General features: G+C 33.8%; 1 protein-coding gene across 1 annotated transcript in view; it reads right to left on the reverse strand.

Annotated features, from left to right (window-relative positions):
• Window positions 1–107: 107 nt before the first annotated feature.
• Window positions 108–26,687, reverse strand: part of LOC144962101 (uncharacterized) — a gene marked incomplete at its 3' end in the record, with an annotated part of 41,232 nt that continues 14,652 nt past the window's right edge. The window contains exons 3-4 of the mRNA XM_078895063.1: window positions 17,648–17,782; window positions 108–223 (exon numbers count right to left, since the gene is read on the reverse strand). Coding sequence (XP_078751189.1) covers window positions 108–223; window positions 17,648–17,782 — 251 coding nt within the window. The remainder of the gene's footprint in view (window positions 224–17,647; window positions 17,783–26,687) is intronic.

Consider the following 26,687-nt stretch of genomic DNA (forward strand, 5'->3'; position numbering starts at 1 on the left):
GCGAAAGGGAATCAAGCTCAGTACCTACTGGGTAGAAAGCAAAGATCATAATCATAATGCTTTACCATGCTGCCCTCATAAACTTGCCCAAGAATTTATTCACTCACCCAACTAGGATGTCCGAAATAAGGGCTTTTGTAGTGTTGGGGAAATCCCGATGCAGTTTATCCACCAGTGCTTGATCAACTTCCTCAGACATACTCGACTCCTGTTGCTGGTTTGACTGGTGAAGAAAAGACAGGAAAATGTAACTGTAAATGATAGTGTTAAACATCCAACCATCTCTTTCTTCCCATTTACTGCCCCTTCTTCTATAACCTTATAATGTGTTTGCGAGTCAAACATTGTATGGTAGAAATATTTTTTTTTTTTTAATGTAAAGAAGGACAGAGAACAAATGAGAGAGAGAGAGAGAGAGAGAGAGAGAGAGAGAGAGAGAGAGAGAGAGAGAGAGAGAGAGAGAGAGAGAGGGAGGGAGAAAAATTTTGAATGGATTGATGCAATTGTTATGCGTCTAAAGCTTTATTGTGGAGGATTGGGCGCAATATAGATAAATTTCGAAAAGAAGAAGAGGAAATATATGACAAGGGCAAGGAGCATTTCTGGCTTACTCATATTTTCACCCAGCTTAAACAGTATTAAATAAATGATATGTTTAATCTCAAAAACTCGGGGTCATTGCCCTCTTATAAATAAAAATATAAGCTTTGCTTAACTCAGCTGGATGTTGTATAAATACAATGGTCCCTATTCATAAACACTTGCAACTATTTGCATGATCAGGTTATATATATAAGCATGCTTCAGAAATTGAACGGAATTTTTATTATATAAATTTACTACCCCTTTGTTCGCACAGTCACCCAAATGGACTCTGGTTATGAGTACACTTAATTATTCTAACCAAGCTTGTTTTATTTTCAATGTTAAAACAAATAGAGCAAATCAATCAGTAAAAATGATTTTGCTATGGGGGAGTTAACCAGATCTAACAATTTTATCAATTCTCTTGTATAAAACATACCAATTATATTGGCCAAGCAGGTCCGTCATAAAGTTCACAGCGATAACAATAGGCTGGCATGGCAGTTTTTTTTTTATCACAAAAAAAAATCACTGATTTGCATTGTGGCTGCAAAATCTGCATTTTTGGGCAAATTTTTGAGATTTTTCAAAGAAAAAAAACCAACAAAACAAACAATAATAATTTTGAAAAAGGCGAAAAAGAAGACAGATTTTTTTTCTTCTATAAATTTGATAGCTCGTGTAGAACGTGAAAGATAAAGAGTAGTTTCTTTTTTACTATCCCATTTTCTTCCTTTTTAATGGTGCTGATATGACCTTACATTTGTTGAAAGTGCAGTGAAAACCCTTAAAAACAAACGAATAACTCTCTCTTTCATTTACTAATTATGGGTTTTTAGGAAAATTAATTGCAAATTTTGCTGTTTTTAGCTTGCAAAATTTGGGATTTTTTAAAGTTTTTTATTTTTTTCAAAAAACCGCAATGTCAGAATAGGTAAGTTTTGGCAAATACTTTGATATGGCTTGGAGGCAGGGGTATATGGATGGGTGGGTAGGGGTCATATTGTTGGGGTGAAACTAGATGACTGCATGAACGCAGAGGAGGAAATGGAGAAAAAGAAGGAGAAGAGGAGGAGGAGGGATTTAAAAAGGGTCTTACAGCGCTTGCAACACATAGTTAGGTCATATAAGCGCCAGTAAAAAGGAAGAAAATCAGATAGTCAAAAGTTCTAGAATTACAATTAAAGCACGCACCCAAGAAAAAATATGTCAAAGGGGAATTGGTTCAAACAGGAAACTGATGTAGATTCCAAAAGCACACCATCATGTATTTAGTTTGAGGTCACCTAAATGTCTCATTCCGACTCAAGCACAGGTCCCCACAAGAGGAACACACTCAAATGTTTACAGATCATAATCATATTTATGTACTATAAAAAATAATACAGTGCATAACAGAGAGATGATGTACAAGACAAAAAATATCATCTCCCAAAACTCTAACTATACATTTGACTGTTTCCCTCCCAACCAGGGTATCCGGCCAGGGCCAGGACAAAACCAGGCAGTCTCATTCCAAGATAAAAACAGAGAGCATGTTGAAAAACAGATATAGGAGGATAGAAGACACAGTAAGTGCTTCCCTGCCCACTGTAGGAGGTCAGGAGCCCCACCCAGGAGGAGGGGTGAAAGTGAAAGTGAATCAATAGCTATAAAGTTAATGAAACAATAAAACCATTAGACATTACATTTAACTAAATTGGTGAGAACAGATTCGAGAGCAGTGCAGAAAAATGGAAGCTTATAATTATATATCTTAGTTTATCCTAAAAATAGACAAGCTTCTTAGTCTTAGGTGGACCCTCCATAGACGGCACAAGGAACATGGCACACAGCGTGTTGGCACTGATGTGCCAAGGGCTTTGAATACTCCCTCTATAGGATACATACACGTCATCGATGGCACGGCATTGATTTAGACATGGCACCATTGATGAAGTAAACAATACAGATACTCTTGTTATATCATTATTATTATGATGATGTTGATTATTATTATTATTATTATTATTATTATTATTATTATTATTATTATTATTATTATTATTATTATTATTATTATTATTATTATTATTATCATTATTAAAATTATTATCATCATCATCGTTATCATTTTTATTATTATTATAAGCTCGACTACAGGTAGACATTTACTGTCAATATCTTTCCAGACTTTCTTTTGTTGATATTCTGGGGTTTTTTTGGGTCTCAAATAAGGGACCATTCTCTCACAAATTCATTAATATTCTTTCTGTAGTATTCCATCTTGACAGCATGCGACACAATACATGAACAATGCTACAAACGGCAACATGCTAGTTTTCTTTTGGGCTGTGCCGTCCTGCCTATGGAGAGGATTTCTCTAATTTCTTGTGGTTACTTTCATATGTCTCGTGTTCTGTGTGCATTGTGCCACGTGGCGTCGCTGGGGAGCCTGCCTAAATCTCTCATCCCAAATGTATGGTATGATGTCATTGCATGCGACAGAGGAAACATTCATCTAATCTTTTTTTTTAAAACAAAAAATCAAAATAAGAAGGAAAAAAATAATTCTAATGAATTTTAAATGGACCAATGACGATTTGAGACATGCAACATAGTACAGAAATCTAAGAACTCAAAAGGACACCATATTGATTTGACCCATAAACTCAGAATCTCCTTATTAGCGAGAGGTGATCTTTACCTGATTCTATAAGACTGTTCTTTATAAACAAAGACCATTGTATTTGAAATTTAAAAAAAAAAAAAAAAAAAACAATAAACAAATTCATGTATACTTTGCCTTTGAAGGCCTCAAAAAGGAAAAACACCCCCCCCCCCCCCAAAAAAAAAAACCCCACAAAAACAAAGAAAAACACATTGATAAATTTAACTAAACATTTTAAAATTCTATAAGTTAAGTGAGCATTCAATTGACTGAAGGAATTTAATTTGTATCGAATTAAAAATAAAAATGGCCTCTTATTGAAGTAAAATATTCTCAAACACAACACAGGACATTTGTGATTACATCACAGCATACAGTTCAGATATCAGGCACACCAATTGAGTTTGTGACTTTACTGATGTGTGACTTATTGAACTGGATGTGTAATCTTGCCGTCAATAATCAAATAGACAGCTAATCTTCTTGACCACTGACATGATAAAACAAAGTGTGTTGTCCACGTTAGTAAGACCAGTGACGGGATAGTTGAAGGCTTAACACAACTAACACGTGTTTGCCTGACTCCTGTTATAAAAATTGGAATGTCTAGACTTCCAAAATTATGATTTTCTCACAAAAATAGAAATGCTTTAATAAATGAATAAATGAATTTATAAATGAAATAATAACATGAATGAATGAATAAAAATAAATTTAAAAAATTTAAAAAAATAAACCAATAAATCAATAACAAGTAAATAAAAAAATTAAATAAAAATAAATAAATAAATAAATAAATAAATAGAAGCATATATAAGCAGTACATTACTGAATATATGAAAGGAAATATTCTTAAATATAAATAGAATCCTATCATATACTTTGCCAATATAAGGGATAATGCAATCTGTGTCTATAAAAAAATTTAAATGCTGCTTTGATCATGAGGTGAAGACTGAAAAAGGGGGGAGGGGGGGGGGGGAGGGAGGGAGAGAGAGAGAGAGAGAGAGAGAGAGAGAGAGAGAGAGAGAGAGAGACAGAGAGAGAGAGAGACAGAGAGAGAGAGAGAGACATAAATACAAGAGGCAAAGAGGTGAGGGATGGGTAGTGTGGGGAGAAAGTATATTATATTTATTTATATTTGTTCCAAAATGGTGGAATTTGAACTTATTTTCATAAAAATTAGTATGTAATACATACTCCACTGATCATAGATATGATGTACAATTGCTTGAAGATAACAAAAATTAATGGATGTACCTATTTCCTTGATATCTGCATTGGGATTAATAATGTCAAAAGTGAGACGGCTTCGTACACTGAGTAATGCATGATTCGCAATTCAAATTAATTTGTTCTTCACTTCAAATAACAAAGATAGATAAATTTGTAGACGCACTTATGGGCTTGTTTTAACATTGTTATAATGGAGAACATGAAGCATTGATTTGAGATTATTTCCAATAATCAGGGGTGAGAATAACTGGTCACAAAAAAGGAGGAAATTTTCATCGTGAAGATCATGACCCATCCATGTGACCATAACCTATAAATTTGAATTAAATTAAAATTAACTGAGATGCGATCCAAAATTTGTCTCACAGCAATATCTGACACGACCCGGTTGAATTTCAAAAGTTGAAAGTGTAATTACATTTGGTGGTTGTAGTAGCGATGATGATGTGGTGGTAGTTGTAGTAGTAGTGGTGGTAGGGATGATGTGGCAGTGATGGTAGTAGTAGTGGCAGTATGGATGATGTGGTAGTGATTGTAGTTGTGGTGGTCATATGGATGATTGTGTGGTGGTGGTTGTAGTAGCTGTGGTAGGAATGATGATGTCGTGGTAGTTCTAGTAGTAGTGGTGGTAGGGATGATGATGTGGTGGTTGTAGTAATAGTTGTGGTAGGATGATGATGTGGTGGTGGTTGAAGTAGTGGGAGTGGTTATAGTGGAAGTAGGAAAGACGAATGATGATGTGGTGGTAGTTGTTGTAGTAGTAGTAGTAGTAGTAGTAGTAGTAGTAGTAGTAGTAGTAGTAGTAGTAGTAGTAGTAGTAGTGGTAGGGATGATGTGCTGTTATTTGTAGTAATAGTGGTGCTAGGGATGATGGTGTGGTGTTGGTTGTAGTAGGAGTGGTGGTAGGGATAATGATGTGGTGGTGATTTTAGTAGTAGTGGTCTTAGTCTTAGAGATGATTGTGTTGTAGTGGTTGTAGTAGTTGTGGTAGGAATGATGATGTGGTGGTAGTTGTAGTAGTAGTGGTGGTAGGGATATTGTGGTGTTATTTGTAGTAGTAGTGGTAGGGATGATGTGGTGGTGGTTGTAATAGTAGTGGTGGTAGAGACGTTGATGTAGTGGTTTTGGTGAGTGTTTTTATTCAGTGATGATAATAGCAATTTGTCAAAAAGGAAGAAAATGTCTCGGTCTATCGATCAAACATAAGCAAAGTGTAAAAATAACAGGAACATAATCTTATATTAGTATTATGTAATTGTATATTACTATTACTAGTATAAATCCATTCTTATAATAAGACATAAATTTACTATTTGAAAACATTTAATGAATTGTCCCTAAATGCCTACAATTTTATTCAAATAAAAGGCCAGTGTTTTGTTTTGTTTTTTTACTATATAAACCAGGTTACAATATCTTTGTTAGGGTACCGAAACCGAGTAGTTACTCAGCTTATAAATACAACCCAAGAATCTCTCAAATTTAAAGCCATAGTCCAAAGGTAAAAAGAAAGAGTAGTTAACTAAGCCAAGCACCATTGCTTTATTCTAATATATTATCTCTGTATAACCAGATGATTAAATGGATGGTTGCGAGAGAGAGAGAGAGAGAGAGAGAGAGAGAGAGAGAGAGAGAGAGAGAGAGAGAGAGAGAGAGAGAGAGAGAGAGAGAAAGAGAGAGAGAGAGAAAGAGAAAGAGAGAGAAAGAGAAAGAGAGAGACAGAGAGAGAGGGAAAACAATTCATGAATGAGGCAAACAACAAAATGAAATGAGTGATATAATAACAAAGTGGACAAGGAATGAATGAATGAATGAAAAACTGAGTGAATAGATGAATGAATGAATGGATAATGTATGAATGAAAGAATGAAAGGAGGAATAAATGTATGAATGATTGGATAAATGAGTGAATAAACGAATGAATGGATGAATGAATGAATGAATGAATGAATGAATGAATAAATGAATGAACAATGAATGAATGAATAATTTATAAATGAATAAATGAATGAAGGAATGAATCAATAAAATGCTATTCAATTTGAATGAAAGAATGAATGGATAAATTGCTATTCCATTTAAATGAAGAAATGAAAAAGAAAAAAAATTAATCCTGTAAATAGGGAGTTCAATTAAAATATGATCAAGTGGGGCAATTAAGAGTTTTTAAACTTTAAAGTTAGATGAAATAGATATAAGTAACTAAATAAATTCAATTCTTTATATGTGTCCCCTCCAAAATGTCATGGTCTCAAGTGAGTAAAGAGCTACTCGACTATGCATAAAGATATATGTAGAATGAGGCCCCAGAATTTACTAGTTACTATAAATGAAAAACAATTAACGATTTGTTTACAATGAAATAAAAATAATGATGAAATTTAATTAAAAGAGATAAACAGTGAGCGTGGCAGTTACAAATAGAGATATGAATATTTTACGTAACTTATGATAATATCTCAGGTTCGTAAGTTTACGTTTCCAGGCAGTTGATGGGCTTGGATGATCTATTCCTCTGATAACAGGATTGGACTCGTAAAATTCCACTTCCAGGCAATTGGTAAGAGGTTATATTGTAGTACAGCGGGCTTGGGTTTGATCCTTGAAGATTATACAATCAAAGTTAAAAGCTCCGGCGTCTTAATGGTGTAGATATAATATCTACAAAGTCCCAAAAGATAAAAATCTTACAATATATATATAGGAATAGAATGACTGGCCGTCCGGCATAGATTGTGGAGAGAAAGTGAGTGTCAAATGTTAGACCTATCAGCTTTTATAATAAGTGGCTACGTGACAGAATGTAGAACGAAAAGTATTCACTAATTAGAAATTAATTCGAGGGAAGGCTATAAAAGGAAAGACGATCTAATATTAGAAGGTAAAGTTTATCTAAGCCTACCGAAATATAACTGGAGTGAGATGAATTCAGTTCTTAATAAAATAAAATTTAATAAGATAATTGTGAACAATCTTTACTGTGACACCCCCCACCCACGTTTAAAATATACTCTTTAACCATTATGGGAAAGATAGATTTTACAAACGGAAGTAAATTTACTATCATGATACTCTAGCATTAATCCATTGTTATGATTTGTGCTACAATTAAATTATTTATTAACTAGACATGGAAATGTTTATATTAACGTAGGTATATGAATGGGTGACAATAACAATGAAAGATTGTGATTACAAATCATTGTGATGAACAACATGATGGCAATGTGATTACAAATCATTGTGATAAACAATATGATGGCAATGTGATTACAAATCATTGTGATAAACAATATGATGGCAATGAAGCATGATTTAAGTCGATGATATGAAGGTAATTTACTGAATGAAAATGTAAATGGAATATTGACATTTCAATTATTAATCATAAATGAGTGAAAATTCATAACAATAATAGATAAAGAGAAGATTTCCCAAATCATGAATGGGTATGGTATATATATCCAAACAATACTCAATGTTACATTAAGTTGGGTCATCATGTTTACAAATAAAATTATCGAAATTGTGCGTTCTGATTTGGCATAATTTGCGAGGTAACTAACAGTATGCATGAGAGGTTAAGTTATACCCTTCTCACGTCATTACACTAATCGAGAAAGTAGGTCGGCGTGAATATTTTCACAGCCTGGTATGTGAGAGATACTGAAAGTGTAATTTTGCAAAAATAGACTCCACCTTAGTACTCTACTATTATTCATTTTGTTATTTCTTATGTACGTGAGTGGTTTATGGTCCGTTTCGACCACAAACTCTTTTAGCAGTAGATATCTGCTGAATGTCTTTAAAGCAAAGACGATGGCCAGTCCTTCACGTTCTATTACAGAGTATCGTGATTCTCTGTCCAATAATTTTCTGCTTGCATATAAGCAAGGCATTAGAGTTCCCTCATGTTCCTGTAATAGTACACCTGCGATGCCCTTATCAGACGCGTCAGTTCTTACAACAAATTCTTTTGATATGTCGGGTAATTTAAGAATTGGTTCTGAACAGAGTAATGCCTTTAATTGGTTAAAGCTATTCTGACACACTTCTGTCCAAACAATTTTGTTCGGTGATCCATTCTTTGTCAGATTTGTTAGCGGTGTCGCGATGTGCGCGAAGTTGTAAATGTATTTCCTGTAAAAATTTAGGAGCCCAAGTACTTTGCGTACTTCTTTTTTTTGTCTTAGGTGGTTGCAATTGTGCGATTTTTGTTTGTTTTTCTGTCTCGGGTATCTGTGTCCCATGACCAACGGTATGATCAATCCTGCATTTGAAGCTTCGATATTAGTAAACATAGGTTGCGACACTGTGTCTCTATCAAAGTATTTTTTTAGCATGTTTGCATGGAATGTCTTTGTTGTGTTGTTAATTTTAATCTCGTAATTAACATTAGATTTTACTGCTGTTATTTTGAATGGTCCTTTCCATGTAGCTAAAAGTTTACTCGAGTCATCGGGTAAGAGTATTAGTACTTTGTCACCAATCTCAAATTTTCTTGACTTGCTTTTTCGATCGGAGTATTCCTTGTATTTCTCTGCTTTTTTAGTGACGGATTCCTGTGCTAGCTTACATGTATCCTCTATTCTGTCTTTCAGGTTTCTTACATATTCGTAAGCAAACATAATTTCGTTATTGTCCTCCTCATTCCCTTTACAATTGTCGGCTACTATATTGATCGGGCCGCGAGGTGATCGTCCATACATCAACTCAAATGGGGAGTAGCCTGTAGATTCTTGGGGTATTTCTCTATATGCAAATAGGATTGCTGGTAAGTATCTGTCCCAATCATCTGGTTTTTCTGCTGACACTTTTCTTAACATATTCTTTAGAGTGCCATTAAATCTTTCACAAAGACCATTTGCTTGGGGGTGGTAGGGAGTTGTGAATGAGTGTTGGATTCCCATGAGTTTCATGGTTTCATGCATCATATGTGATGTAAATTGGGGTCCATTGTCCGACAGTATCTCATTTGGTATGCCTATTCTAGTAAAAATTGTCATCAATGCTTCAGCTATGTGATCCAATGTAGTTGATTTCAATGCTATCGCTTCTGGCCACCTGGTTGCGTAATCGACTAGTGTTAGTATGTGTGTATGGTTTCTATCTGATTTTGTTAAAGGGCCTATAATGTCAATTGCAACTTTTTGAAAAACTTTTTCAATAACTGGGGTTGTCTCTAATGGCAATCTCGGTATTCTGCTTTTTGCGACTCTTCTTTGGCATGTGTCACAAGATTTCACATATTCTCGGACGTCTTTAGTAATTCCAGGCCATGTGAAATTCTCGGATATTCTCTTCAATGTGGAAGAGCTCCCAAGATGTCCAGAAGTTATTGAATCGTGCGCTATTCCAAGGATTTTGTTTCTGTAAATACTCGGCGTGACCAGTTGTTTAGCTATTTTGTTTCTTTTCCTATGTAACCTGAACAGAATATCTTTTTCAATGATGTATTCAACTTTTGATTTCGTCCCTTTGTTTGCGATATTGAAATATGATGTTAAAGTCGGGTCCTTTTTCTGTTCTTCAATGAACGTGTTCCTGTCAAATTGTTGTGGTTCAAGAGAAATAGTCACTGGCTTCTCTGTTGTCTTAGTCATCTTTCTTGTTTCTGCTAGACAAGCTGTTTCTTGGGTTAATGACCATTCTTTTACATCTGTTGGGTTGTCTTTAAGACCTTTTATATTGCCAACAATAACATCAGCGACGGGGTTGGGAAGTATACAGCATTCCACTATTCCTGTATAGTATGGGGTTTCTATGTACACGTTAGCTGTTTCAAAGGTTTCGACTGTGCCACTGAATGTGATGCATTGTACCGTTTTTCCAGTTTTGTCTTCGTCATTGATCAAAGATGCTTTTATTCCTACTGTACTGCATCCTGTGTCTCTCAATATTTTGCAATCAGTTCCATTAGCTTTGCCTTCACAAAAAAATAGCGATCCTGATTTGTGAGTTTGTGTTAAAGTGACATACCTTTCACGCAATACACATTTATATTTTCTCCTGACATTACTCGTGTCTGATTATTTACACTGGTTTGGAGTGATGTATTTGCAGTTTCTTTCGGATATCCCACGATTTTGTAACATTTGTCTGCTGTGTGGCCTTTCATTCCACAATATTGACATTTAATTATAGGTTTGTTGGTTTTCTTATACTCAGTATTATTGTCAGTGCTATTTCTTGTTTTGTTTTGATAGGGTCGGCTATGGTCTCTATTGAACTGTTTGTTCCATGGTTTGGTACTATGATCATCTTGTTTCACTTGCGTGTTCCGAGTGATTGATCGGCTCGTTCTATTTGAGTATTGAACTTTAGGTGTACATGGACTCTGAGCAGCGGCAGCGTAGTATGGTTCCTTTAATGTTCTGCTAAGGGGTGTCAATGGATGTGCGCTGTTAAAGTTTTCTGTGTAGATTTTTAATTTGTCCAAGTTTTCTGGCTTTCTCTCTTTAAAGAATGCGACTAAATCTGGGTTGCAAGCTTGATAGATTCGATTCTTCAGCGTGAGATAGTAAAGGCCTGCAAAGTCGTCTTGTTTTACGTTTGCCAACTCAAGCCACCGATTTAGAAATTGAGTAATTCGGTTCACGAATGTATTAAAGTCTTCTCCACTTTCCGGTTTTGCAGTGTGAAACCTTTCCTGGTAACCATCTTCCGTTAATCTAAATCTTTTTAGTAGAGCGTCTTTAATTTTTCCATAGTCATCTGCATCTTCAGTTGTTAAGGTATAGAAAACTTTTAGCGGTTCTCCAGATAAGCAGTTAATCAAGGCTGTGGCCCATTTGCTTTCTGGCCAACGATAACCTTTAGCCTGAACTTCGAATCGGTGTAAGAAGGATTCTAAACAGTCTGAGCGTTCATCGTATGTTGGCATGCGTGGAAGTTTCACGAAAAATTCATCACTATTATTATGTTTTCTTTCATGACCGGTTTTTGTTTTTTCAATTTCCAGCATCATTTGGGTCCTTTTGGTTTCTTCTTCTGCTAAAGCTATTTGTCTTTTTAGTTCCCTTTCTTGGACTCTTTCTTCTCGTTCTTCTCTACGTATTCTTTCTTCATTTTCTTCTCTACGAATTCTTTCTTCGTGTTCTTTTTCTTCTCTACGAATTCTTTCTTCATTTTCTTCTCTACGAATTCTTTCTTCGTGTTCTTTTTCTTCTCTACGAATTCTTTCTTCATTTTCTTCTCTACGAATTCTTTCTTCATGTTCTTTTTCTTCTTTTACTTTCTCTTCGCACCATGAAAATATTCTTTCCTGGGGTATTTCTAAGTCCTTTGCGAGACTTAAGTATCTTTTATATGCTTCCATGTTGCAATAAATTAGTTACGATATTTTATATATATTATATTGACAGGATACTGTTACTGACCGTTTTATTTATTTACACTTACTGGAATGAACTGTTCTATTTTTAGAAATCTCTCTCTCTTATTTCAACTTATTATGTATGTTGAATTTGATGCCTTTTATCGTTATATCTTATAAAGCAATGTGTCAATACAATGCGGAGTTATTATGACTTGTGTCAATAACAATGTGTCAATCGCGTGTACTCTAAACTATGTTACTACGAAAAATGTATCACCAATGTGTGTGACTCGTCGTTAGTTTGTGTACAATTATTCGCAATGACGCTAATATACTAGAGTGTGATAACAATAATAGGATGCCAAGTTATCTATCACTAAATATAACACGACGGCTAGTAGACTCCTTTTATTATTATTTAGTTTTTAAAGACTCACTTTTCAGAACATAATATATAAGTGGTTTTCGGTAACAGTAATATGCCAAAAATGCATTTAAAACAAATCACTATGCAAAACAAATCACGATGTCTATAGTTACTATGTGATGCCCAACTCATGTAAAAGAGAATAATGAAGGATATATTTACCAACTCAGTTCGTGGCTGGGACCTCTCTCTTGTTCAATGGTTGTTCAACAATTGTAATTAGGCATTGAAGAGTGTTTAACAGTGATGTCTGAAATACAAAACAATAAAATATCGTAAGATTTACAATAGTTACAAAATGTGTTCACAACACTGAGTGATTGGATGACAGGTGAATGAATCGTTATGGAATGTAAACATATTGAAAACAATTCATGAATGAGGCAAACAACAAAATGAAATGAGTGATATAATAACAAAGTGGACAAGGAATGAATGAATGAATGAAAAACTGAGTGAATAGATGAATGAATGAATGGATAATGTATGAATGAAAGAATGAAAGGAGGAATAAATGTATGAATGATTGGATAAATGAGTGAATAAACGAATGAATGGATGAATGAATGAATGAATGAATGAATGAATGAATAAATGAATGAACAATGAATGAATGAATAATTTATAAATGAATAAATGAATGAAGGAATGAATCAATAAAATGCTATTCAATTTGAATGAAAGAATGAATGGATAAATTGCTATTCCATTTAAATGAAGAAATGAAAAAGAAAAAAAATTAATCCTGTAAATAGGGAGTTCAATTAAAATATGATCAAGTGGGGCAATTAAGAGTTTTTAAACTTTAAAGTTAGATGAAATAGATATAAGTAACTAAATAAATTCAATTCTTTATATGTGTCCCCTCCAAAATGTCATGGTCTCAAGTGAGTAAAGAGCTACTCGACTATGCATAAAGATATATGTAGAATGAGGCCCCAGAATTTACTAGTTACTATAAATGAAAAACAATTAACGATTTGTTTACAATGAAATAAAAATAATGATGAAATTTAATTAAAAGAGATAAACAGTGAGCGTGGCAGTTACAAATAGAGATATGAATATTTTACGTAACTTATGATAATATCTCAGGTTCGTAAGTTTACGTTTCCAGGCAGTTGATGGGCTTGGATGATCTATTCCTCTGATAACAGGATTGGACTCGTAAAATTCCACTTCCAGGCAATTGGTAAGAGGTTATATTGTAGTACAGCGGGCTTGGGTTTGATCCTTGAAGATTATACAATCAAAGTTAAAAGCTCCGGCGTCTTAATGGTGTAGATATAATATCTACAAAGTCCCAAAAGATAAAAATCTTACAATATATATATAGGAATAGAATGACTGGCCGTCCGGCATAGATTGTGGAGAGAAAGTGAGTGTCAAATGTTAGACCTATCAGCTTTTATAATAAGTGGCTACGTGACAGAATGTAGAACGAAAAGTATTCACTAATTAGAAATTAATTCGAGGGAAGGCTATAAAAGGAAAGACGATCTAATATTAGAAGGTAAAGTTTATCTAAGCCTACCGAAATATAACTGGAGTGAGATGAATTCAGTTCTTAATAAAATAAAATTTAATAAGATAATTGTGAACAATCTTTACTGTGACACACATATGGAAGCATTTTAAAAGTAATCTTCATTTTTAATAATAATAATAATAATAATAATAATAATAATAATAATAATAATAATAATAATGATGATGATGACGATGATGATAGATCTTTATTGTCCACAAATATGACAATTTGTCATTTAGTTACACTTGTTATAACGTTAAATGATAACTATAACATTGAACAGCTAGCGCGCGCGCTCTCTCTCTCTCTCTCTCTCTCTCTCTCTCTCTCTCTCTCTCTCTCTCTCTCTCTCTCTCTCTCTCTCTCTCTCTCTCTCCCCCCTCTCTCTCTCAGAAGGGTTGGGTTCATGCAAAGCGTTCAAAGAAATTTTGGAGCATCATCAAGAAATTTCATGAGCAGGAATTACTGAGTGGCTGATAAAATGGAATGTAAACAGTAAAAAACAACGACACAATAAGATAAGCGTGTAATAATAATAATAATAATAATAATAATAATAATAATAATAATAATAATCATAATAATAATAATATAATAATAATATATATATATATATATATATATATATATATATATATATATATATATATATATATATATATATATAAAACATAAACAATCCCGGTTCATTATTACAGGAAACATTATTATCTACATGCCTTAGATAGATGCTTAAAATTGAATTTCATCATCATTATTATTATTATCATTATTATTATTATTATTATTATTATTATTATTATTATTATTATCATTATTATTATTATTATTATTATTATTATTATTATTATTATTATTATTATTATTATTATTATTATTATTATTATTATTATTATTATTATTATTATTATTATTATTATTATTATTATTATTATTATTATTCATCTTCTTCTTATCATCATCATCGTCATTATTAATATTATTATCATATATTATTATTATTATTATTATTATTATTATTATTATTATTATTATTATTATTATTATTATTATTATTATTATTATTAGTAGTAGTAGTAGTAGTAGTAGTAGTAGTAGTAGTAGTAGTAGTAGTAGTATAGTAGTAGTAGTAGTAGTAGTAGTAGTAGTAGTAGTAGTAGTAGTAGTAGTAGTAGTAGTAGTAGTAGTAGTAGTAGTAGTAGTAGTAGTAGTAGTAGTAGTAGTAGTAGTAGTAGTAGTAGTAGTAGTAGTAGTAGTAGTAGTAGTAGTAGTAGTAGTAGTAGTAGTAGTAGTAGTAGTAGTAGTAGTAGTAGTAGTAGTAGTAGTAGTAGTAGTAGTAGTAGTAGTAGTAGTAGTAGTAGTAGTAGTAGTAGTAGTACCATTATCAACACCATCATAATTCGAGATAAACAAAAACAAAAGAATCAATTACAGGCACTAATCAATGCCGTTTTGCAAAACGAAATGTACTGTGTGATTGACGTTAATTAACTGACATAAGTATTGGGAAAAAATTAAGATTCGAGCAACGTGGCTCAGCAGTACGGTCTTTGCTTCGTACCCGAAAAGTACCGAGCTCGATCACCTGCCACTGCACTGTGTGGCCTTGAGCAAGAAACCTCACCCTCGCCAAATTTGCAGAGCTGAGTTGCTGCTGATGCCTGGGTTATTCCAGTCTTCCCTTGGAATATGTTTGTTTTTAAGCGTTTTACGGCGCTTGCAACACATTAAGGTCATATCAGCACCAGTAAAAAGGAAGAAAATGGGATAGTAAAAAGTTCTAGAATAACAATTAAAGCATCCAAGAATAAGGCAGACAAATGGGAATTGGTTCAAATCGGGAACAGATGTATATTCCAAGAGCACACTATCAGTGTTATTAGTTTGAGATCACCTAAATTCTCATCCAGACACAAGCACAGGTCCCCACTAAGAGGAATGCACTCAAATGTTTACAAATCAAATATAATACATTTAATACAAAACATAATACAGTGCATAATAGAGAGATGATTTACAAGGAAAAAAATATCATCTCCCAAAACTAACATTTGACTGTTTCACTAGAAGACACAGTATGTACCTCCCTGCCCACAATGGGAGGTCAGGAACCCCACCCAGTCCCTTGGAATAGACCCCAGACAAATTTCTCCTATGGGATGAACAAAGGGAATTTTATTTGAATTTATTTATTTAAACTTAGCCTTGCTTAATCTGGACACAACTTCTAGAAGTCAGTGATGATAATAGCAATTTGTCAAAAAGGAGGAAAATTTCTCAGTTTATCAATCAAACACAAGCAAAATGTAAAAATAATAGGAACATAGTTTTGTATTAGTATTCTGTAATATATTACTACTACCAGTATAAATCCATTCTTATCATTCGACATAAATTTACTTTTTGTGAACATTTAATGAATTGTCCTTTCCACATAACATTTTAAAGACCTACAATGTTATTCAAATTGCTCGCTGCCTCAAGATATTATTAAGTTTTGACCAAAATAAAAGGCCAGAAAGTGTTGTTTTGTTTTGATTTTTACTTCAATACTTTATTCATTAAATATCTATTTTTGGATCGCCCATCAATAAGATTTTTGAAGTGAATTTATACTTTTAGAGTATCTGATTGTAAATTTTCATCTGTTGAATATATGAAATGTACTTCCAATAAACGAGTTATGACAAATAGTTGTGGAAAAATGTGATATCATTTTTTAAAAATATATTTGTTGTATTTGTGTGAATTTTACCTAAAGCACTTAAAGAATGGTGTGCACGCGATCTGATTGTGTTGATTATATTTGGTCAAACCTGTGGACAATATTGTATGACCGAATAACGTCATCCTCTTCATAATAAAGATGGAGGTGCTAGATATTTCAATTTCAACCTAACGTTGTAAAACATACTTACAATTTCATAAAATTAGATTTACTGTTCGTCTATGGATGATTTTTTTTTTTTCATTTAAATTCAATTTTTCAATCTGGTATACTCTAAAGCCGCATCTAATTGAGGAAGGTGAGTAGCCCAGAGAGAAAGAGTTTTTGTTTTTTTAACTAACTGCCAACTGCACTTTGACCTCTTTGTGGATATGTGCGACTACTGTTTGATCATTTGCTTCACTCTTCAAGACTAAATCTGAATGCATATTTCCTGATAATTCAGTAAAACACTTAAAAACGCTAAATATTGGCAGGAAAGCAGGGTTGCCAAACTCATAAGAAAATACAAGAAAAAAGATTGCATGAAAAAAAAAAGTGTACAAATTTGAAAATCAGCCTGACTTTCAGTCGTCTCACTCCATGCCGTAGAGTAATTGTAAAGCAATGCAAACAAACCACTTAAACATAGGAAACAACAATTATTAAATATATTATATTGCAGTAAGCATGGGAAATGCTTAAATGAGAAAAAAAAGTTTTAAAAAATCTTTTCACATTAACACGTTAAGATTTGAACCTCATGAAAAAAAAAAGTACAATTTTAGAGAAAAAATAAAAAGCAAAAGCAAACCATCTCACAGAGGTGAAAAAAACCCAGACAAATATGCTTTTTTTTTTTTTTGAATACAGTTGATAGTCCTTGGGAGGGTTTGGTGCTTGAGCACTTACATCAAGACTGACGAGAATTTAGTCCTGCTGATTTCGTTTATAGAGTAATAGTGTCTGCTCTTTCTCCCTTTCAAATGAAAGAATTCTTAAAACTCTGCTGATTTCACTAACTACGAGTGTTTGTCCTATTCCCTGTCATACTTTCAATGACAGACTTTACCACAGAGATGCAACTGCTGAAACAAATTTACATGCACTGAGAAAGAGGAGGGCTTCAAACCTCAAATGATAAGACATCACACAGAAATCACGTTAATCAGGTTAAACAAACCCAAACTTACAGTCTGTTGCTGCCCATGTTGCACATGGCCCTGGCCTGTCCTGGCATGAGCGCTCATCTCCTGCATCTGGTAGGCCTGCGCTGGTGACGGTGAGCGTGATGCAGCTCTTGTCTGACCGCGAGAGGGACTCAGTGACTGGAAGAGGTATTGATACTATGCGCTTAGTTAAAAAAACTTGTTTGTTTTTTGTTTTTAAGGATTTTACTGCGCTTGCAATACATTAAGGTCATATCAGCGCTAGTAAAAAATGAAGAAAATGGGATAGTAAAAAGTTCTAGAATTACAATTAAAGCACCTAAGAAAATGTAAGACAAAGGGGAATTGGTTCAAATAGGAAACAGATGTAGATTACAAGAGCACACTATCAAAGCACTTAGTTTGAGATCACATAAAAGGCTCATCCAGACACAAGCACAGGTCCCAACTAAGAGGGATACACTCAAATGTTTACAAATCATATATAATATGTAAACAAAACAATTCCGTGCATAACAGAGAGATGACAAAAAATATCATCTCCCAAACCTCTAACTATATATTTGACTGTTTCCCTCTCAGCCAGGGTATCTGGCCAGGGCCTGGACAAAACCAAGTAACCTCATTCCAAGACAAAGACAGAAATAATGTTGGAAACAGATATAGTGGGATAGAAGACACAGTAAATGCCTCCCTGCCCACTATAGGCATAACATATACATAACAACCGCCAGCCGGATATGAACGTACCAATACGCGTAACAATGTGTAACCTTAAACGTTTATAGTCTGATTAATACAATTTAGTGAGAACTTCTCAAAAAAAAAATGGCTAGTTACAACAATAACAAAGAGCTTAGTGACGTCAACAGGCGTGCCTACCCTCAATTTCAAATTAAGGGACATTTTACGAATAAAACCTCAGATGATGAGGATGATGATTATGACGGTGACGATGATAATGATTATGACGATGATGACGAAGATGGTGATGATGATGATGATGATAATGATTATAACGATGACGACAAAGATGGTGATGGTGATTATTGTAGTGTTGTTGGTGGTGGTAGTGGAGCTGATGTTAAATGTGATGACGGAGGTGGTGATGGCGATTGCCGTTGTTTGGCGGAGTGAGTATTCTTTTTTTCTGAATAGATTAAGTGTGCTAGAGACCAGTGATCAATAAGGTGTGTACATTTGTAAAAATTCAGTAACACACCAAATAGACAGCACCATGTCATATGGAAGATTTATAATCTTTAACCACTGAATTAAGCTTTCTTTTATTTAACATGGGGGCTAGGCCGATAAAGTTGTTTACATGTTATTGTGACATTAGGATTAATTGAACAGTGGCCGATAAAATTGTTTGCATAATAATATGAAACTTGGGGTGCCTGGTGTAGACTGGGAAAAAAAAACACGTTTTTTATTTGGCTCAGTTCAAATACAGACATATCAAAACAACTAATGCACAACAATTTTAAACCTTAATCTTGCGAGACATTTGGGCACATTGAACAGTAGGCTGAGATGATAAAATAGTTTACGTAATATTGTGACACTTTAAACCTTAATCTTGCTCAAGTGATTTTAGACTGTATTGGGAGTTATCTTAATTTATCAATACAGTGGTCAGTGGTATCATTTAGCTTTAAGTGTGTTCTTTTTTAAAATTCTGGTCAAAATGAAAACAATATGTTTTGCCAGTGTACTACACCTATGATATTTACCAAAAGCGCTGATGAAACAATAAAAACTGCACCTTTAGAAAGGCCCATTGACATTATCCATTACTCTACTCATCATACAAAGTCCCCCGTTTTGAATTGCATTTTGATTTTAATTTTCTTCTATCCTCACCAGTTCTAATCTTTTGCTGTGACTGCTCTTTTGATAAGTGAAAGGCAAGTAGAAAGAATTGGATGAATTAAGGAAAGAATTGTGACAAAAAGCAACAATAATATACTACCTATATAGGGTTGATAAACACGCAAACACAAGTCGTGGGGAATGAATTGCTCCACGTTTCATGTATTCCCTCATCGGGGCAAATTGAGTCAATTTCCATGGCATACCTTACAAGTTAGCTGATAGGTTTCCTTTTTATCACTCGGACTCGGCCAGTCACTCATATAAATCTGAGTTGAGTAGGGCATTGCATGTAAAGCAGCTTATCAAAGGACACAATACCGTAGTTTCCATAGTTTTGCGGTCAATGTAACCCTTTCCATCACCAACCTACATTCTCAGACGACACTGGGACATATTATATATTCATCTAACAATTGATATGAGACATGTAATGATCGCCCAAGCAGATGTTAACAAGCAAATGTCAAGCACGTCTGCCCAGATTGAAATGTGTAGCACGACAAACCCAAACAAACAATGAATTGAATTGCAGTCTAACATAAGTAGTTATGAGGTTATGATTAACGCCTATTTTATATTTAGATATAAAAAACACACAAAGACTTCAGCTTACATGACAGTGCCACATCATATCATATGTTATAGTGGTGGTAGGGATGATGATGTGGTGGTAGTGGTGGTTGTCATAGGAATGATGACGGTTATGGTAGTATTGGTGGTTCAGATAACAGGCAAACCTACCATAATTTCAAAATTCAGGGACATTTTACGGATAAAACCTTAAATTGTAGGAACAATACGTTGCGCAATTGTAATGTCTTAAAAGACAGTCAAACGATGGATATAAAAAAAAAAATAATGTGGGTACAATGGTGCTAGAGGTTATTATAAGTATGTGTAGTTACTAATCTGCTTGCATCAAAAGGGGTATCCTCACTCACTGTTTTAATAATGTTATATAACTAGGATAACTCATCAAGATAACACGACCATTGGTGAGAATGACTGACCACAAAAAGGATATTTTTCTCCAACCATTATGAGAGAGAATAGCAAACCAATTTCCAAATTATATGGTTTGTTGATGGCTGATGATGTGGTGGTGGGTGTGGTTGTAGTAGTGGTGGTAGGGAAGATGATGTGGTGGTGGAAATTGTAGTAATGATGGTAGGGAAGGTGATGTGGTAGTAGTTGTACTATTAGTTGTGGTAGGGATGATGATGTGGTGGTGGTAATTGCAGTAGTTGTGTTAGGGATGATGATATGCTGGTAGCTGTTGTCATAGTGGTGGTAGGGATGATGATGTGGTGATAGTTGTTGTAGTAGTGATGGTAGGGATGATGATGTGGCTGTAGTGGGTGTAGTCGTGATAGTGGACATGATGATGATGTGGTGGTAGTTGTTGTAGTATTGATAGTAGAGATGATGATGAGGTTGTTATAGTGGTAGTAGGGATGATTATGATGGTAGTATAATAGCAGATTTTTTAAAAAAATTCTGGGACAAAAAGTAAACTTCCGTATTTTCTGGGACAGCCATTATTTTTTTTTAATTTCCGGGACAAATTCGGAAATTCCGGGATGGTAGGCATGCCTGCGTCAATTTCGTTCAATCTATTGGGTCATCAAAAGTCATATGATCATCCCCACTATTAGAATTAACGCTCTAGTGGCAGGATTCCATTTTATTCCAATTTGACATATTTCATATTCTCATTATAACATATTATTTTATTCCAAAGTTTTATACCATTTGGCAAACCTATCATTTTGAACATTAATAACTTATTAGCAAATAATTGAGTTTACTTGTTTGACTTGTCTTTTTTTTTTCACTTTACTGCATTGGAGAACATACTCAATTATTTACTGGAAGTATATTGCATTCTATTAAAGTACTTACTTATCCACATTTTAGATCTTTTATTCATTCTATTTTGTTTATTGAGAGGAAAAAAGGAAAACTGAGTCAGAAAAACTCCTCATTGTTCAATGATATCATTGATGCAGATATTCTCTTTTCTAATTTTTACATTATCTATCCATTGGGAACATAAGAGTGTAAAGATACCGTGATTATTATTATACAAAGAATAAAATGAGTATTTCGTATCCATTGCAAACTACCTGCTTTGATTTGTGGTGTCATGGAGCATACTTTATTTTAAACATTTCTTATCTTATCCTTTCTTCTAAAATGCTAACTACAGACCTGCCAAATTGAAAACTTCAAATTTCGTAATTTTTATGTCAATTTTTAGTAATTTTGACAAGGAAATTAGTAATTTCTGAAATTGTGTATGAACAATAGAAGTAGTATTACTAGTGGTAGTAGCAGTAGTAGTTCTTCTTTTTATCATTATTTAAGTATTACTGAGAATAAAAAATTCGTAATTTTCCATACAATTTCTTAATTGACTCAGAAAGTTGTCTAAAATTCGTAAAATTATGAAAAATTTCGTCAGATTCGCAGGTATGTAACTAGGATAATATATCCTTTGAATGTCTCATACATGACATGATACTGAAACAAGATAAATAAATCACATCTCATATTCGTATCACAATGGATTCAATTCTTTGTCAATCAATTTCTTAATTAATAAAGTCAAAAGAATTAGCATTATTTGCTTCAAATGTAATGTTATTCCAAAATAATTGTCTAAATTTAGTTTGACACTTTGGAATATAAATTTTTAATTATCGCCTCCATTAAAGGTGACAGGAAATAATGTAAAAATAACTGTCGCATCCACACAGTACAGATGATTAATAATCATATATCAGAATTAAATCCCCACAAAGCGATTTTAAATGTTGAGTCTGAATTACAAATGATTTATGAAAGTCTAAATCTTAAAATTATTATTAGGATTATTACTATTTTAATTGACTTGCTGAACAAAAATTTAATTTGATTGTCAATGAATCTTGATATTTGTATCCACTTTGCATTTAAGTTTTGGAGATTGGAAGCAAAATCAAAATCTGATTTTCAAAAAGCACATAAAAGCCACCAACCAGTCTTACAATTATTTATGACATAATTATGTTCAGCAACCATTATTTGTGGGTAGAACGTAAATTTCAACCATCCATCTCCTCAACCCTCCCCTCCAAAAAAAAAAAAGAATAAGAAAAGAAAAAATTGTAATAATTAATTCATTCTTCTTCTCATCATCATCATCATCATCATTATTATTATTATCATTATTATTATTATTATTATTATTATTATTATTATTATTATTATTATTATTATTATTATTATTATTATTATTATTGTTGTTGTTGTTGTTATTACTATCATTATCATTATGATTTTGTGCAATGAGAGAATCATTACATATTCATATTCATTATGACAGTTGAGAATTTAACCAGTCTAAATCACAATGTCAATGAATGAAAGCCTAACAAATATTCTTAAAATTATTCTAGTTTCATATCTCGCTTAAACATTGTCAGCTAATTGGAAACCTGAAAATTAAAAAAAAAAACAATGTGAAGAATATTTGCATCTATTATCCCTTCTCAATTGGGCAAAGGCAAATGCATCCACTCTTTTATAAAAGTCATTAATCCATTCACCAATACTGTAGCCCCCAAGAATTATTCTTTAAATCTATAGTACTAACAGCTTATAGGTATCATCTTGAGAAGCAATTAAAGGTGGATATATTACAAAGGACCAGAGCCAATTCACCCTTTAGCCTTAGGTCAGGATTGCATTGACAATAATATAAAACCACAAGCATATGTTCCCAAATTCCCTCTAGATGCAAAAGCAAATTTGTAGAAGTCTAATAAAACCTTAAATTCATAATTTCTATCAAAACAGATGTATATATATATACGAATGGAAAACCTGCAATATTTTCTGAGAAATGAAGGCTATTATGAACAGGCACTTATCTATTTTAATTATTATACTACTACATTGTGAAAATTAACACAGATCGAGACGAATCTTTTGAGCCATCACACAAATGAATCTGGCAAAAAGGTGGCCAGATAGTGATTTCCATCACATGACCAATCATAATGCCTCAGTAAACGTCGGCACCATTTCTATGTTCTCTCACAGATGAAAGGAAACAGACATGTTGCCTATATTCTCTCACGCGAGAGCAAAAGACGCTACCTTTTATAAATTTAGTCTGAATCTGAATCTGAATGTTACTCGGAATCGACTCAATTCTGAGTATTTGTATTCGGGGGCGGAGAGAGTTGTTAAGCGTGACAGCCATTTAGGCTGAAGAATTTTGATATAATCTTCGTTTGAATGTTTCTAAATCTGTTGTGTTCACACATGATTCGGGAAGAGCATTCCAGTCTTTGATAGTGCAGGGTGCAAAGAAATTTGAACATGTTTGAGTTTGTTGATTGGTGCTTTAGTGTTTTTGAATGGGGTTTTCTTTGAAGCGTGTATTTCGTTGTAAGTCTACTTGTTCTGGTAAGATGGCCGTAGTTTTGTTTATAATTTTGAACATGAGAGTTAAACGTTCTTTCCATCTGTCTTGTAAGGGAGACCATCCAAGCTGTGTGAATTCCGTTACGCTGCTATGGGGGCTGTAGTCCCTGCAGTACGGTGCTGGGCAGCTTCAATTGCTTCAAGTAATCAAAGGACTGATCATTATGCCCGAGCAGATATTCTACATAATCATTTTAGTGAAAGGGTGATAGAATTACCCTTAATTTTTTTTTAAAAAAGGGTTTGCAAGTTACTTGTAGATCAATGTGTAAAGAATAGTTTTACAGGGTGTCAGAGACATTAAAAAATCCTACCAGCCCAAGCAAAAAAACTACCACAAATTTATCGCAATCGGACATTACAAAATGGCACGAAGAAGTCAATTTCCAGACAATTACTTATAACAGTGCTGATGGTGACAAAAAGTGAAAATGTAGGAAAATGTTGAACGATTGCCTTTAAGCCCCATTTTTACGGCACTAAACCCCACTTTTAGAGCAATTGAGATGATAGACTATCATTGATACTCTAGCTAACTTCTGGAGAGTGGGAAACTGCACCTGTGTGTTCCACCACACATCAACTCTCTCATTGCTAGCAAATTGTTTCGAGAAAATGTAATTTTTAAAAGGAGGAAATTCCTCCTCTGGACTCCAAAATCGCGGATCTCCGCAGATCCAAGGAAAACCATCAGCACTGTTATAATACTCAGTGACGAAAATGGCAATTTATCAAAAGGGAGGAAAATGTAACGGTTCACCAGTCAAATTAAAAACAAAATCGTATCATTGTTTCATATGTTATATTAGTAGAGATATAACGTACTTTAGGGTATGTAAAGTTTTAATGAATTGTACTGTCCTTAAAACGATTTTAAGACATACTTTATATTCAAGAGATTTAAAATTAACTTTTGTCAAAAGACATAAAAGTAATTGTTTTTACTGACATCTGGCGCCAGTTTGTCTAGACTGACGACATAAAAATGGGAGTGTCACCAAAATTCATGTAAGTGAGCACAGGTGTCAAAATATGACACAAGACATGGCGATTTTTCATGGATCCACCACTTGACCTGAGCTTTTATCAGAGAAAAATGTTTGACACTGTCAATGACAGGGCAAAATCAGCAGAAAATTTCTGAGAAAATCCCCAAATCCCAGAATTCTGCGGATCTACGGAAGATTATCATCGCACTGAATACTATCAATCTTATCATCAGGCCTGTAAATGGTTGGTGAAAAAATTGTCCGAACTTTTTGAACACGCGAAAATAGACACAACAGGACAAAAATATGGACACAACACAGATATGACACGTCAATTGACTAGTCAAATCATGTCACTTTCCCCTAAATATTTATAACGAGGTCCTTATTTTATGGTACCAAAAAAAAAAAAAATCCCAATTATTTGAGGGCCCAGGTCTGAGTTAGTTGTAAAATGAAAGGAAGAGAACAATTCCTACCCTTTTGAAGGATGTGTATCTCATGCTTGACACGGGAAGCCACGTATCTTCGCTCCTGTTTGTGTTATATACTTACACTGATTCTTTCGTTTATTTGGATTAATTCTTATAGAAGAAGAAGAAGAAGAAGAAGAAGAAGAAGAAGAAGAAGAAGAAGAAGAAGAAGAAGAAGAAGAAGAAGAAGAAGAAGAAGAAGAAGAAGAAGAAGAAGAAGAAGAAGAAGACGAAGAAGAAGAAGAAGAAGACAAAGAAGAAGAAGAAGAAGAAGAGAAGAAGAAGAAGAAGAAGAAGAAGAAGAAGAAGAAGAAGAAGAAGAAGAAGAAGAAGAAGAAGAAGAAGAAGAAGAAGAAGAAGAAGAAGAAGAAGACGACGAAGAAGAAGAAGAAGAAGAAGAAGAAGAGGAGGTGGTGCAGTCGTGTGAGAGCTTTCAAAGAAGAATATAATTTTCGAAGAAAAATAATTATTTCGCATTATTTTTTCTTCTGTCTCACATCCGGACGGAACCAATAAAATATAGAGAAAAAGATATGAGAACCGGAGATATACATGTGTGTCGGTATCAAAATAGAGAGAAACCGTCCAGTCCAGTTCGACACACTTCTGTGCGTGCATTATTTACTGACTAGGTGTGTGTGTGAAGACGACTCGCGCGAACTTCGCGACCCTCATTCGCTGACTGTGGCACAGTAGCCTGGCAGTGAATACATCCACGTCTAGCGGAGCGTGTAGGTGGCATGATAATAGTATAGCTAACGGCAAGGTTTGTTTTGTCTTTGATGCGACAAATAAAAAGTTTTTTTGTTTTGTTTTTTTAAGTCGGCATTTGAAACGGAATAAAATCTATTTTTTTCGAGGAACGAAATAAAAGTCTTTTATTTTATTTTTCATTGGTTCTGTTCTTTGACGTTACGAATTTTATTTTTACTATTATTTTGTTTGGTTAAATATTAGCACTTATAGAGCAAAATCGTACTGTCGGAAATCCGACAATAGACAGAAGATTTACAGGCCTGTATCATTTGAGGGAATTCCAAAGCAAGAACAATTCAGGACATCATGGCTCGAGACTGACTATGTCAAGCAGCTCAGCAATTGGGTCTACTTATCCCTGCAATAATGCAAACTGATACATGTGCCGCTAAACTGAACAGACTCATAGTTAGAGGCACCAATATATCCGTTGAGTGTTTCATGTTAGAGGAATGGCTAGTATGATTGTTTTAATCACCAGGCAAAGCGAGCATT

This window comes from Berghia stephanieae, unplaced genomic scaffold (assembly GCF_034508935.2).
Source record: "Berghia stephanieae isolate SIO BIC M18660-M18661 unplaced genomic scaffold, UCSD_Bste_1.3 scaffold6, whole genome shotgun sequence".
In the NCBI taxonomy this organism is placed as follows: domain Eukaryota; kingdom Metazoa; phylum Mollusca; class Gastropoda; order Nudibranchia; family Aeolidiidae; genus Berghia; species Berghia stephanieae.